This window comes from Amblyomma americanum, chromosome 9, assembly GCF_052857255.1.
Source record: "Amblyomma americanum isolate KBUSLIRL-KWMA chromosome 9, ASM5285725v1, whole genome shotgun sequence".
NCBI lineage: Eukaryota > Metazoa > Arthropoda > Arachnida > Ixodida > Ixodidae > Amblyomma > Amblyomma americanum.
Window position 1 is genome coordinate 80271930 of NC_135505.1, and position 15033 is coordinate 80286962.

Genomic DNA, 15033 nt, shown 5'->3' on the forward strand with positions numbered 1-15033 from the left:
CAGAAAGCGGTTCGAGAGGAGGCAAGCGCGCGTGTGTTATACGTGCCAGAAGCCGGGTCACTTTTCGGCGCAGTGTCCAGAAACAAAAAGAGAAGTCGTGTGTTTGTCATTATGTAGCACTGACGAGAACATGAAGCTTCTCGAGCCTTACATGCGAGACTTCCTCGTGAACGGGAAAGAGTGCCGAGTGCTTCGTGATTCCGCAGCTACAATGGATGTAGTTCACCCCTCTTACGTAGAACCCGATATGTTCACGGGCGAGTGCGCATGGATCAAGCAAGCCTTGGAAGCTCACAGCGTGTGTCTGCCCGTAGCAAAAGTGCTTATTGAAGGACCTTTCGGAGCAATTGAGACGGAGGCCGCAGTGTCATCTATGCTGCCCCCCCAGTACCCGTACCTATTTTCGAACAGGTCTGATCACCTCCTGCGCGAGAAGGGGCTTTTGTTTGGTGAGGCTAGCGTTCAGGCCTTAACCAGATCAGGAGTTCGGGAGCTCGCTGCAAAGGCGGTAGTTGCGGGGCCGACGTTGTCGAACAATGAAAAAGGGTCGGAGGCGCAGCAAGCTGATATTCCGAGCACGTCCGAACTGGATAAAATTGAGCCTGTAGCGTTGAAGGCACCAGGTACTGGAGAGGAAATGCACGACACGGGAAAGTTAGAAGAGCTTCCGGTCGAGCTTCCGGGACTAAGCTCAGTGACGAACAGGGAAGACACTGATCAGGTTATTAGTGACTTAATCATTAAAGCACCGCTGTCGCCTGAGCAGAAAACCGAACTACACCAACTCTTACAAGAGTTTCAAGGTCAGTTCTCTAAGAGGCCTGGTAGGACTTCTGTCCTTACTCATGATATAGAACTTACCTCCCCAGAGCCAGTACGATCCAAGGCGTACCGGGTGTCACCCCGCCAGCGCGATATTATGGAGGCTGAGGTAAAGAAAATGCTACAGCTCGGTGTTATTGAGGCGGGTGAGAATGATTATACCTCCCCCTTGATTTTAGTTGAGGTACCGGGCAAGGAACCTCGTCCTTGCGTCGACTACCGCAGGCTTAATTCCATCACTAAGGATCAAATTTATCTGATCCCTAACATCGAGGAGCGCCTTGAGAAAGTTAGTAGCGCTCAGTTTATTTCCACCCTAGATCTTGTCAGGGGTTATTGGCAGGTTCCACTTACAGAAGAGGCTAGTAGGTATGCGGCGTTCATTTCACCAATGGGAACATTCCGTCCTAAAGTTTTGAGTTTTGGTTTGAAGAACGCGCCATACTGCTTTTCAAGCCTCATGGACAAAGTGTTGCGGGGACAGGAAGAATTTGCCTTACCGTATTTAGACGACGTAGCGATATTCTCCGCATCCTGGTCTGAGCATATGGCACACTTGCGGGCAGTGCTAACCCGCCTGCGCGAAGCGGGCTTGACAATCAAGGCTCCCAAGTGCCAATTAGCACAGGCCGAGGTTGTCTACCTCGGTCACGTGATTGGACAGGGTCGTCGCCGCCCCTCTGAAATAAAGGTGGCCGCTGTGCGAGACTTCCCGCAACCGCGCACGAAGACCGATATTCGGTCGTTCTTAGGTGTCGCCGGCTACTATCAGAGGTACATCCCCAGGTACTCCGATATCGCGGCTCCCCTGACGGATGCTCTAAGAAAAACAGAGCCCCAAACAGTCGTCTGGAGCGAGACAAAAGAAAGAGCTTTTAGCGCCCTAAAGAGCGCCCTAACAAGCCAGCCTGTGCTACGATCGCCAGACTACACAAAAGGGTTCGTTGTTCAGTGCGATGCTAGTGAGCGAGGCATGGGCGTTGTACTGTGCCAAAGGGACAATGGAGAAGTGGAACACCCCGTCCTGTATGCTAGTCGTAAGCTGACCTGTCGTGAGCAGGCGTACAGCGCCACTGAGAAAGAGTGTGCGTGTCTCGTGTGGGCCGTTCAGAAATTATCATGCTACCTAGCCGGCTCGAGGTTTATCATTGAGACGGATCACTGCCCTCTCCAATGGCTGCAGACCATATCTCCCAAAAATGGCCGCCTCCTTTGCTGGAGCCTCGCTTTGCAACAATATTCCTTTGAGGTGCGTTACAAAAAGGGGAGTCTCAACGGTAACGCCGATGGCTTAAGTCGAAGCCCCTAACGTAGGAATCCGCCTCAAAGTTGTTGGTTACTGATGTTTTCTTCCTGAGGCAGGATTTTTAACATATTGCTTTTGTTTAGTGTTTCTAAGTGATTATGTGCTTTCTAGTGCAATTTTCCAATTTGTGGACGCGTTCTGAGTGCTGCTTGACTACTGTAAGGAACTAGGCAGTAGTATAAAAGGGGAAAGAGCCTGGCAGAGCTTAGTGAGGGTTGTCTCGTGCTTGCTGACTGAGCGGTTGCGTTTCGGCGTAGTTCTAACGCTTGCTGGGAACGAGCACAAAAATGGCAACTCTCCCGAAGTCACTTTGCCGTGTCCGGTGTGATCCTGAACATGTGAACGAGGCCTTCTCTGTGCGCTGTGCTCAAGCAACGTCGAGGAACGATCGGTTTCGATTACGAGCATCATCGAGCGACATCCCTCTGGACAGCGGATGCAGTCCCCTGACCATCGGGATCTCCTTCTCCCGGCGGGGCGGTCTGTTACGTCTCGCCTACGACGCGCGGTATAGCCGGCGCTGATGCAACGGACGCCGCGGCTTCGTTCATCGCGGCCGCAACGCCTCCCGCCAAGCGCGTCCAGGCAGGTTTCAGTGCCACGTGTCGTCGTGCGTGCATGTGTGTGTGTGTGCATGTTGGTGCCCACGCTTGTCAAAGCGCGGCAGCCGGGGAGAGGAGCTCCCCAACTGGGAGGCGAGGAGGTCTGACCGCCGCCGGCCTGGCGGACGCGCCCGTCACGTCTGGACATGTTCAAGCGTCGCCGTATCGGACGCCTCTTCCCAAGCCGTTCCTTCTTGCCCTCGACTCCGAGGGTATAAAACGCCGCTGCCCCGGACGCCGAGACAGACTTCGATTTGCTTCCTTCGAGTAACGTGGTCGCCCTGACCGGCTGCTCTTTTGCGATGCCAGAATAAACAAGTTGTTCTGTTGCCAGTCGATTCATCCTTTGCCGGGACCTTCGGATGTTTCCAGCTTTGCCCCAGGCCGCCAGGCCAACGCTACCCTTGGGGCTTGCAACCCAAATGCAACACTCTGTGAGCTATATTTGCTTCTCGTGGGAGCGAAGGTGCGATATCACTAACTGGGACCAATTCGTGCAGCCTTGCTTTGTGATGTTCGTGTTGGCGTCGGATGGGAAATTTTGGCGAAAGGTGGTCCAATTGGGGATGTGTGCTTGTGTGGTGGGGCGCTTGAGGGGGCTTGTATAAACAGTAGTGTTGAGGATGCAGTGGTCGCTGCCGAGGGTTTCCTCGGTGTTGATCCAGTCAGCGTGTCTTATGTTGCGAGTGAAGGTGAGGTCCGGGCATGTGTCTCGGGTCACCGAGTTGCCTGCCCGCGTAGGAAATGCCGGGTCAGTGTGGAGGGTGAGCCCCAGTGTGGACGCCAACTCCGCCAGCATGCGTCCGCGCAATTCCTCCTTACGATAGCCCCATAGCTGGCTAGGGGCGTTGAAGTCGCCCACAATCAGCAGGGGGTCGCGACCCGCCTCTTCAAGTGCACGGCTAAAGAGGTCCGCGAAGGTCACTCGCTTCAGTTTCGGGGAGCAGTATACATTAAGTACGTGTAGGGGAGGATCCGACCGTCGAAGGAGAAGGATCCTTACCATGGCGTATGAGTACGGTGTATTGAGATCGAGGTCAATTTCAGAGGCGGTGTACGACTTGTGTACGAGGAGACACGACGAGGGATGTCGCTGGAACGTCGCGTAATTAGTCAACTTGGCCGCCGTTCCTGGCTCCTGGAGGGCGACCACGGCGGGCAAAGCCTCGAAAGTTTCTAGGTAGAGACGCAGGTTCGCGCGTTTCTGCCGGGCCTTGAAGCCTCTACAATTCCATTGCGTTACGGTTACCAATTTGTGTGTTTTCGGAGGAGGGGAACGCTTGTTAGGTCGTCCTGCCATCATTAGCAATGGAGGTGTCAGATGGGGGCTGATGGGACTCCGACCCAGAGCCAGCACCGGGTTGGGGTGCGGGGTTGGAGTTCACCGAATCCGCGTCTCTGGGAGTACCGATAATTTTCTTGTGCCTGTTGAAGGCTCGGATCCCCTCGAACCGCCGGCTCGTTCGGGAGGTGTTGGATTTCATGCACCGGCTGATAGCTGTAGGGACCGATGCCGAGCATTTGGTCTCCATGCAGCTCATCGCCGTTTCTAGCATTTTCTGGAAATGGGAGGTGAGACGCGCCTCCATTGCGGCCATTGCCGACTCGAACGCGGGCCATTTCGGGCTCACTCTCCATGGCGTCGGAACTCGGGATACCCGTCGCAGCAGCTAGCTTTTCTTCTAAATTTTGAATTTTGGTGAGCAAGTGCCCGATATGTGCTCTTAGCTGCTCATTTTGTCTGCGGCTTTCGACATCAATGCCGTAAGCCGAGGAGGGGGAAGAGGGTGAGGAGGAGGGAGGGGAGGAGGCGACCTCTGCCCAGCTGCTCACCTGAGTGTGTTGCTGCTGCGCCGGGGCGCGGTAAAGCCCTTGATAATAGGAAAGTACCGCCATCCATTGAACTTTGCCGCCGCCGCGCGACCTCCTCGCCTTCTCCTTGCCCCTTTCGTTCCCCTTCCGTGAGGGCCGGCTCTCCGCCCGATTTCCTGCGCGACGATTGGTCTCCCTGCCGTTGCCCTTGGAAACGCCTTGGTCCGGCGTTTTGCTTGTGTTTTTCTTTTTCCTAGGCTCGGCGAGCGAATATTACGCGAATATTGCAACGTGCAAGCGCTGTGCCGTGCTGTTGCGCGTACAACTGCAGCAAGCGGCCCGAATATGGTTACGTGGTATTCATGATACCTCAAGGCAAGCGTGACGGCTTGCGCAAGAAGCAATGGCTTCACAATATTGGCCGAAAGATCTTTATTCCTACCAAGAACAGCGTTGTTTGCGAGGTAAGGCGCCTTTCTCACTGCCCGTAATAACGCGTCACCTGACGCTGCGTTTTCTATTCTCCCTCCTTGCTCCTTAATATTTTTTTCTGCGGCAACTTGTTCATTCCATGAAAAAGAGGCTGTCCTCTGCAGCATGCTGAATATTCTGTGAGGCCCCATTTCATACGTTGTCGACTTCTGTACAGTCAGAAATACGGCACTATAGTCTGCTTTCTGCTGTCAATGATATGTGGGAAGGTACAGCCTCCTGATTGCATTTGTCGCGATTTTGCTAGGATCCCTGTCCTTTACTAAATATCGAAATTGTGGCTTGCAGATGAGCTAGTCTTTCCAGCTTGTACTAGTGTTCGTAGGTTACTTGGGAACAATTAATACTGGCCCTGAAAAACTCATTGGCAAGTAAACCTGCGGTATTACGGGTAATGAGCGCTAGCGAGTTCGCACTGCGTTTTTCTTTTTGAATTCTTGAATGTGTCTTGCCATGTTTCCACGCATGAGGGGGTTAACAGGTATTGCTTGGTTTTATCAGGGATACGGCCAATGTGCAGGGGGTGTTCACATGATCACACACGCTTCACTTTGATCGTGACTACTAAACGTTGGCCAGGAACCTTCTCTTTGAAAGCTGGAGCTCTAAAACCGCAATTCCGCGTTTTCTTTTTCTGCGGGAAACCTTTTCCCGTCGATGTAAAATCAGCTGGAATCATCGCGCCAATTTGCTGTATTTACGAAACCTAAACAATCAATAATGATTGTGGTTATGGCGTAAAAATAGGGGAACATTTTGCGAGCAACTTTGCGAGTTATTTCAATGGTATGCAAGATTTTTTTTTCATCTTGCCTGAGTGGTTAACTCGTCGCTCTATGTTCTAGCTACATTTCACTGAAGACAAGTTTGAGCCACGAATATTACACGAACTTGGGAAAAAAAAGCTGAGGCTCAACGCAGTTCCGACAATTTTCTCTCACCGACCTGTCCCGAAGCAAAGGAAGCCTCTTCGACGGAGACATGAAACCTCCCGCTGACAGCAGTAAGTTATTCTTGTGGCTTGCTGTTTTCCAATCTGCATTTATGAAATAAAAAACAAGAAAGTATAAGAAATTAAAGTAAATGTACAGATGACTCGTCAGATGTTATAATAGAGACAAGACTGACAATGTAGCCCAATGAAAATTGAGGTATATCAGTGGGTCACGTGACGGCATCAGATTATATAGTAATGGTTATGAATTGTGATAGCTAATCATGGTGACTGTTACGGATATTAATAGTAAATGATAGTAATAGGCCCGTATAGTGATGTGATAGTGACGGTTATGATAGATCACTTGACGGAATTACAGTAGATAGTGATAGATAGAGATAGCGATAGTTAATGATGTGGCAGTTATGCTCTCGCATTTCCACACGTTGGAGACTTAAGTGCACCCTGTAAGTTTTTTTATTGTTGCGTTCAATGAAATTACTCTCTTTTGCATAGCGCATGAGGCCACCGCATGCTTGCCCCATCACTGCAGTGCGCCGGCAATAGGGCCCGCCACTTCTCCTAGTGTACCTTGCTGTAAGCTGCTTTCTCCTTAAGCTCATGCAGCTGTTTAATTTTTCCATCAGCACCATCTAAAGACTGCCGTGGCGAACCTGGTGCGACCCACGAACCAGCTTTCATCAAAGGTAAATTATACATTTTATTTATTTCGTTGTTGAATTTTTGACATTGCGGTCTTTTACACAGAGGAGGGGGCCACCGCATGCTTGACCCATCACTGCAGTGCGTCGGCAATAGGGCCCGCCACTTCTCCTAGTGTACCTTGCTGTAAGCTGCTGTCTCCTTAAGCACACACGAAGTCAGTGAGTGGCCGCGTACTCATACAGTTGTTTAATTTCTCCATCAGCACCATCTAAAGACTGCCGTGGCGAACCTGGTGCGAGCCACGAACCAGCTGTCATCAATGGTAAATTATGCATTTTTTATTTCGTTATTGAATTTTTGACCCTGTGGTCTTTTACGCAGTGGAGGAGGCCACCGCATGCTTGCCCCAGCGTTGCAGTGCGTCGACAATAGGGCCCACCACTTCTCCCAGTGCACCCTCCTGTAAGCTGCTGTCTCTTTAAGCACACACGAACTCAGTGAGTGGCCGTGTACTCATACAATTATTTAATTCCTCTTTCAGCACCATCTCAAGACTGCCGTGACGAACCTGTTCCGTGCCCCGAAGCGGTTTTGCCCAATGGTAAATGGCCCCTTTTATGCATTATGTTGCGGCAGCCAACGATACAGTGCTCTCTAACGCAGTTTCTGCTGCCACCAGACCTTTCTTTCATACTTAGTCACAAAAGGGGGGCTTTCCGCGTCTGTTAGTAAATTCGCACGCGATGTTTCTCGTTCTTCAGTGCACGCTTGAACTACACGTACATTGCAGATACAATTTTTTTTTCAGCATCGCACCAGGCACTCTTGGAACGAATAGCAGAATTGGAGCACAATCAAGAGGACACAAATAGGAAATTACAAGCTGCAAGAAAAAGATACTTGAAGAGCGAGGCGCAAAAGGAACAGCTGAAGAAAAAGCTCAAACATCTTTTCAATGATGATCAGATGTCGTCACTGGAGCGGCCGTCAAATCAGGGATCGCGGTGGGAAGCTGACACACTTCTGAAGTCACTGAGGTTGCGGCTGGCATGTGGAACGCGGGGCTACAGTGTCCCAAGAGAATATAGTTACCCTTTGCCCTCAGAACGAACCCTGCAAAGGCACATCGAACATGCAAAGTTTCGACCAGGACTTCTTACTGATATTTTGGAACCCCTCAAGATCAAGGTAAATAGTTACCATATGCCAAGCCTGTTATACTGTGAGCTCAATTGCCTAGTATCAGGTCGCTTTGCGTAGTTGATTTTGACGGTTTTACCTTTCTTTTTATTGTTGCGAAACTAATATGCTGAACAGTTATACCTATATGTTTGGCTGCGTTTCTGCTTTTTTTTAGTGGTGTCTCCTGCGCGTCTTAAATCTGTATGTTTACTTAACAAATTAATACTATCGCGAGCTTTCAGTCATTCCTAACATCGATTTGCATTCTACAGGTGAACCTCATGAAGCCGGAGGAACGCCACGCCATTTTGATGGTAGACGAGATGCAGATCGCGTCGGGTCTCGTATATGATCATTCATGCTGTGAAGTTTTGGGCGCACCCACACTGCCTTTGTCCGATAGTTCGCTTCCTTATGACTGCTTAGCCACACATGCTTTGGTATTTATACTGGGAGGTCTTTCTACCAGATGGAAGCAAACCATCGGATATCAACTAACCGGCAACTCTATCCACACTGCCAGCTTTAAAGCTCATGTAGTTGACCTAATTACCGCCTGCGAGTCCATCTGAATCAATATTCATGTTGTTGTTTCTGACACGGGCAGTGCGAATCAGGCACTTTGGAAGTTCTTTGGAATCCCCGTAGGAAAGCACAGCAGGCCGCGAACCAGTTGCCCTCACCCCTGTGATCCACAGAGAAAGCTTTCGTTTATGACTGACATACCACACTTGTAGAAAAATCTAAGAAATCATTTGACGAAAGGCCAGCTCATTTGCCTTCCCGGCGAAATTGTGAAGAAACACGATTTGCCGACAAACTGCGTGAACGTCGAGTTTGTAAAGGCCGTAGTGAGGCATGACGAAAAGGATGACCTCAAGCTCGCGCCGCACTTGAACGCGTCTGTTCTTGACCCGAATCATTATGATAAAATGAAAGTAGGCCCGGCTTTTTCTCTTTTTCATAACGACACGGCTTCTGGTTTGCGTCTGCTTGAGGAAAAGAGAAAAATTCTCAGAAATGTGCGTACTACCGCGTGGTTCATTGAAACAATATTTAGGTGGTTTCGCCTGATGACATCACGAACGACAAACCTCGCTTTCAGCCATGCGGTTGAGGAGGCTTATCATGACAGCGTAGCATTTTTGCATGCGACAGCCGAAATGTTATCTAAAATTGTTATTGGTAACCAAAACAAAGCGGTTTGGAAGCCTGTACAAACAGGCATCATTTTAGCCACAAGAACATCTCTGGAAGTCCAAGATGTTCTTCTCAACAAATACAACTTTCAGTACGTCTTCCTAAGCAGATTAAGCCATGATGGTCTCAAAAATTTGTTTTCCACCCTGCGTGCGAAAAATCTTGTCCCGCGACTGTATGAATTTAAATGCAGCTTGAGGAGCGCAACTCTAGCGCAATTCCTCAAGCCCTGCAAGCATGGTAGCTATTCTGCTGAAGAGGAGGGCTATTTGTTGATGAATTTGCGGGATGCAAGTGAGAAAAAAATCACGACAAGCAACACTCAAGCCCCAGAAGACCTTGTAGATTTAAGTCCTGAAGTAGAGGAATCGATTGCCTACTTCGCGGGTTACGTTGTCTCCAGGCTGACAAAGCGGATACAGTGTGAATATTGTCATAATTCACTGGTTGATAATGGCATACCTTCAAAGTTGATAGAATTCAAAAATTTTTCTGAGCACCGTTAGTCTCTGGCTACTCCGTCTCAAGGCGTGATTGAGGTCATCAAAGTTGCTGAAAACTTCTTCCGCAACAATAAAGAAGCGCTGATACATAATTCTGTAAATGTGGCTGAGGTGCAGCAAAGCGTTACTCGAAACATTTCAGGGCAAACGTGCTTTCCTTCTTGTCACAACGTGATTCCTAATATTGTTCAGATATTCTGCAATCTGCGAATGCAGATTCTTGTGAAAACTGAAGCGTCAAAAAGATTTTCTGCGGCTGAAAGTGCGAGATGCGCCAGCAAGAGCATTGGCATGCGTGCCGCAGTGTCAACCATCAGGTGAGGTGGCAGTAAGCAGTTGCGCAAGACGTAAATTGGATGAAACTGCATCTGTAAAGTTTTGTACGTAACCTAAGTTTTAGGAGAGGGCGTAAAAGTCAAACGCCACAGTCGCTACCCACTGATATTGGTTAAGGCAGACTTTTGCGTGGTGTATGAAGCCAAGGTTACCAATATTCACTGCAGATATACTGCTATTTTCTAAGTATCACTTGCGCGTTTTATCTGCTACAGTCAGGTACAGCTCAAGAAGGAAACCAGAAGGAGACCCTTCGGCAAATGACATCGACCAATCACCATGACGGCGCGGTTAATCCTATTTCAGACAGAAACCTACCAGCCACATGCGATGTCACGTTATGGGATTAACCACGACGTCATAACAAACGGTTGACGCCGTTCGTTGGAAGGCATCCTTCGAGGGTTGTTTGCTGCTTCGTTTTTAGGTTATTTTGCAAGCGAGGACAGAACGCAACGAATCACCAAAGCATCCGCGCATTGCATCTTCTCTGCAAATAGCGTCTGGACTAAAAACGTGCTAGTTCTTGCTCCTGCAGCGTCGCCTTTGTAAAAACAATTCCGCAGTTTTTAACAGACAAGCTTTTAGTGTAAGATCCCATTGTCCGTCAACTTTCAGTTGCATGAAATTGCTGTATACATGTACAAAGTGATGTTGATTTGAGCTATGACATACACCACTGTTGTATTTCCATGAGCGTGTTTTTTCTCAACTGTCATCAATACTGCATAGCACATTTTTGTACTAGAGTAGATGCTTAATATTATGTGATACTCCCGTCTGTTACGTGTATCTTGTCAATCGATGTCCTTGTGCGTGCGCGAAAATAAATCATCCTGCTGACCATGCTCTCATTTTCTTTAATGATACATTTTTTGTGATGCCTAATCAAAATACCAGCTTTATATCCCCTACTACATACTGGAACCAAATTTCGGAAATTAATTCGGGTCGATAACTTGCGCAGCTCATTTGCATTCAACCTAAGCTTTCGAAAGGTTTATGACTCGATGCTATAATGCCAAGGGTAGTTTTTATTGCATATAGCTCAGTAACGCTAATTAATAGGGATCGCTAACTGATTCAGAGCATTTGCATTCATTTTAAGCTTTTCAACGATATATGACTTGATCGTATAGCTTAAAGTTTGGTTTCATACAAAATAAACTAATTAACGCAGATTAATGCGGATCGCTAACCAGCACAGTGCCACTACACTTGGCCTAAGGTTTCCAACGATATATGACTCGATGCTGCAGCGCCAATTTGGGTTTTATTTGTAATTTACTAAATATCAATTAATTTGGCTTGGTAATTGGTAAAATAAGTGTATAATTAACCACTTATCCAAACTAACGGTTGATCACGTGACATATACTAAGCTTAGACAGATAGCTTGGCAGTAGCGAAATAGACCATGTCCCGCTTTGACCTCTGATCTTGAAGTTCAAAACACCAGCCTGGGTCGTTTTCCGAAGTTTTACCGCGGTGACAGAGTTCACGCCCTAAGAAACAAACACAGACAAAGTCAGAGGCAGTACTAGATAAAGTGCACAAAGTAAAACACCTTATCATGTTACTTAAAAAGCGTCTGCAGTGCCGAACTCGCCTGAAAGCTTTGTTTACATCAGTATTCCCCATTCAAACACTCCTAAGAAGAAACCGATCTCTTCATGAACGTTACTTTGGGCATTCTCAATGCTTTTCTCGCAATTTTTCAAATATTTTGCGCACTCCTGGAGAGCAGACCTGGCCCAAAAACACGCGCTTCACTCACTGGTGCGGCCGACCGGCGAGCTCCAAGGAGAAAAAGCGTGTCGTGCGCAGAGCTCTCAGCCGCTGCGCGAGGAGAATCGAGGAGGAAAGCGCGGCGCGGGGGAGAGTGTCGCTACTTTCCTGTTATCTAGGGGTTTTAGGGATGGATGGATGGATGGATGGATGGATACGGCTGAACCCTTTACATCGGGCGGTGGCTCAAGCCACCTAGCCATGTCTTGTGAAATTTTACTCCTGTCTTGCTTTTAGCCACCAATCAGATAACCTTTGCTTGGTTACTTCTAACCTCTTAAAATCCACTTTCCCTTCACTATCCCTAAACCCCAATGCCTTGGGTAAGTCAGCTCCGCTGCCTTCCACTGTAGGGTGAAGCCCTTTACAGAAAAGTATCAAGTGTTCAGCCGTTTCCTCCTCCTCTCCGCACGCAATGCACAAAGTGTCTATCTCCTGGTACCTGACTCTATACTTCTTAGTCCGCAAAACTCCAGTCCTGGCCTCAAACAACAAAGAACTTCCCCTACAATTATCCTAGATATTTTCTTTGACAATTTCCTGTTTAAAGGTCCGGTATGTTTCTAGTGCCGATTTCGTCAGCATCCCTGTTTTCCACAAAGCTCTCTCTGTTCCTTTAACCTTTTTCTTAACCGATAATTGCTGATTTGCCCCCTTACTGCTGTCCAGATATTTGCTTGTCAATTTTCTAGTTCGCTTTCTCCATTTCGTGTCAACATTCTTTATATACAGGTATCTGAAAACTTTCCTAGCCCACCGCTTTTCCTCCATCCTTCTCAATCGTTCCTCAAATGCTATCTTACTGCTAGCCTCTCTGCTCTCGAAAGACGCCCATCCCATATCACCCTGTACCCCCTGATTTGGTGTATTGCCATGTGCTCCCAAAGCTAACCTCCCTACTCCCCGTTGCCTAATTTCCAGCCTTGCTTGAACATCTGGCCTCATACACAGGACCGCATTCCCGAAGGTCAGGCTAGGGACCATCACCCCTTTCCAGATCCCTCTTACCACCTCATACCTATTGTAATTCCACTGTGCCCTATTTTTCATGACAGCTGCATTCCTACTAGCTTTATTCATTACATATTTTTCATGCTCTGTCAGATACTCAACACTGTTATTTATCCACACCCCAAGATACTTGTACTCATTCACTACCTTTAGCACGAACTCCTGTATTCTATGCTCGCCGCCCTCTTCATTAAATGTCATGACTGCAGATTTTTCCTTACTATACTTGAAGCCTAATCTATCTCCCTCTGTACTGCATATGTCTAACAACTTCTGCAGGTCTTCCTTGTTGTCAGCCATTATCACTATATCGTCCGCATATATTAGTCCCGGTAATGTCTGTTTAATCAATTCCCCTTGCTTGAAAAAAGATAGGTTGAAACCTAGTCCGCTCCCCTCTAGCTTGGCCTCCAAACCTTGCAGGTACAACATGAACAACAAAGGGGACAGAGGACATCCTTGTCTAAGCCCCCGCTGTATCTCTACAGGCCCTGATACATTTTTTTCCCATTTTATGAGCACTCTGTTACCTCTATATATATATATCTTTTAAAAGATTAATTACTCCATTTTCCACGTCCAATGTGCCCAATATGTCCCACAAATGCTCCTGAGTAACGTTGTCATAGGCTCCCCTAATATCCAGAAATGCTAGCAATAAGGGCCTATGTTCCTTTTCCGCAATTTCTATACACTGTGTCAATGAAAATAGATTGTCCTCCAACCTCCTTTGTTTCCGGAACCCATTCTGTAGTTCCCCTAGCACCCCCTCGTTCTCCACCCAAGCCTGCAGTCTATCCTTTATAATTTGCATCACCACCCTGTAAACCACAGACGTCACTGTTATGGGGCGATAGTTACTTACGTCTGCTTTGTCCCCCTTTCCCTTATATATCATGTTCATTCTACTTAATCGCCATTCATCGGGGACTTTCTCATCCACTATCATTTTGTTCACTACCTGTATTAATGTTTGCTTGGATTTTGGTCCTAACTTCTTTATCAACATAATCGGGATACCATCTGGTCCTGTTGATGTGCCACTAGGAACCTTCTTCTCTGCCCTTTCCCACTCTCCTTGCTCAAGTGAAGCTATTGCTGTAACCGGTCTATCCTCCTTCGATAAATTATGTACCACGTGCTGTGCTGAAAATTTTTCCGTCATCCTTGTTCCTATGTGTTTTATTGCTTCATCCCCTTCTAGTCGAATACCCTCATCTGTAACAATAAACCTTTGTTCTAGCCTAGTTTTATTACTCATTGCATTTAGATGTTTCCAGAATTTTTGGGCTGCTTTTCTATCCTTTTTATTTACTTTTGACATCCATTGGGCACCCTTTTTTCTAATTTTCTCATTAATCAAATAGGATGCGTCCCTTCTACACTTTATGAAGGTATCCCATTTTCTGTCTACTTCGGGTTTTGGTTCCCCCCTCTTCTTGGAATATCTGTGTTCCCTGGATGCTTCCTTGCGCTTTTCTATTGCCCTCTTGACCTCCTCATCCCACCAACTCTTGGGTTTGCATCTTTTCCCTTTTAGCTTTACTCCCACCTTAGCTAGCTCTAGCTCCAGTAATCGAGTTAATTTGGTATAAGTCCATTCTGTTTCACTATCCTCAAAAATTAATTTCTCGATTTGTTTGGCTGCTACTTCCAATTGCTTTTCTGAGTAAAAATTTCCCCCTGATTGTTTATCTTGATTCAGTCCTACATTGCTTTTTCTTCTGAAGCTCAACTTGATACGCTTGTGGTCACTACCTAGACTTCTGGAACCATCTTCATCTATGCTCATTACCCCTAATCTGTTATACATCCTCTGTGACATTAGTGCATAATCTATCGTCGAGTGCAGACTCCCCGCCTCCCATGTTATGAGCCCTTCACACTTCTCGGTGCTGTTGCATACAACTAAATCATGCCTGTCACACATGTCCTGCAGCATGCTTCCTGTCGAATCCGTGTACCCATCCAGGTCTTCTATGTGTGCATTCATGTCGCCTAATATAATTATCTCGCCCTGTCCTCCTAGCTCATCAATGTCGCTTGCAATACATTCTAACATTTTCCTGTTTTCCTCTTTGGCATTAACCCCTGTCCACAGGTATACAAAGCCAAGGAGTGTTTGCTTGCCTGCCACTGTTCCTTTTAGCCATAAATGTTCCCTGCATCCCAGTCTAACCCTTTGAAAATTCATACTTTTATGAATGAATGCCCCAATTCCACCTCCCTTTCTGCTGCCCTCGGTTCTATTGCAATATTCCCATGCGTAGTCTGGGTTACAGGGTGGTTGCTCCATGTCTCTAAGATGTGTTTCCGCTAAACCATATACCATTAATTCCTCCTGTCTTAACTGTTCTTCTATTTCCTCCCATTTCA

At 47.4% G+C, this 15033-nt stretch overlaps 1 protein-coding gene across 1 annotated transcript; it reads left to right on the forward strand.

The window, feature by feature from the left end:
• Positions 1-6624: 6624 nt before the first annotated feature.
• On the forward strand, positions 6625-8444 carry LOC144105473 (uncharacterized). Its single transcript, XM_077638596.1, has 7 exons — positions 6625-6678; positions 6740-6820; positions 6900-6959; positions 7019-7099; positions 7179-7238; positions 7446-7825; positions 8092-8444. The coding sequence occupies exons 6-7, from the start codon at positions 7604-7606 to the stop codon at positions 8389-8391; spliced, it is 522 nt and encodes a 173-aa protein (XP_077494722.1). The 5' UTR covers positions 6625-6678; positions 6740-6820; positions 6900-6959; positions 7019-7099; positions 7179-7238; positions 7446-7603; the 3' UTR covers positions 8392-8444.
• Positions 8445-15033: the final 6589 nt, after the last annotated feature.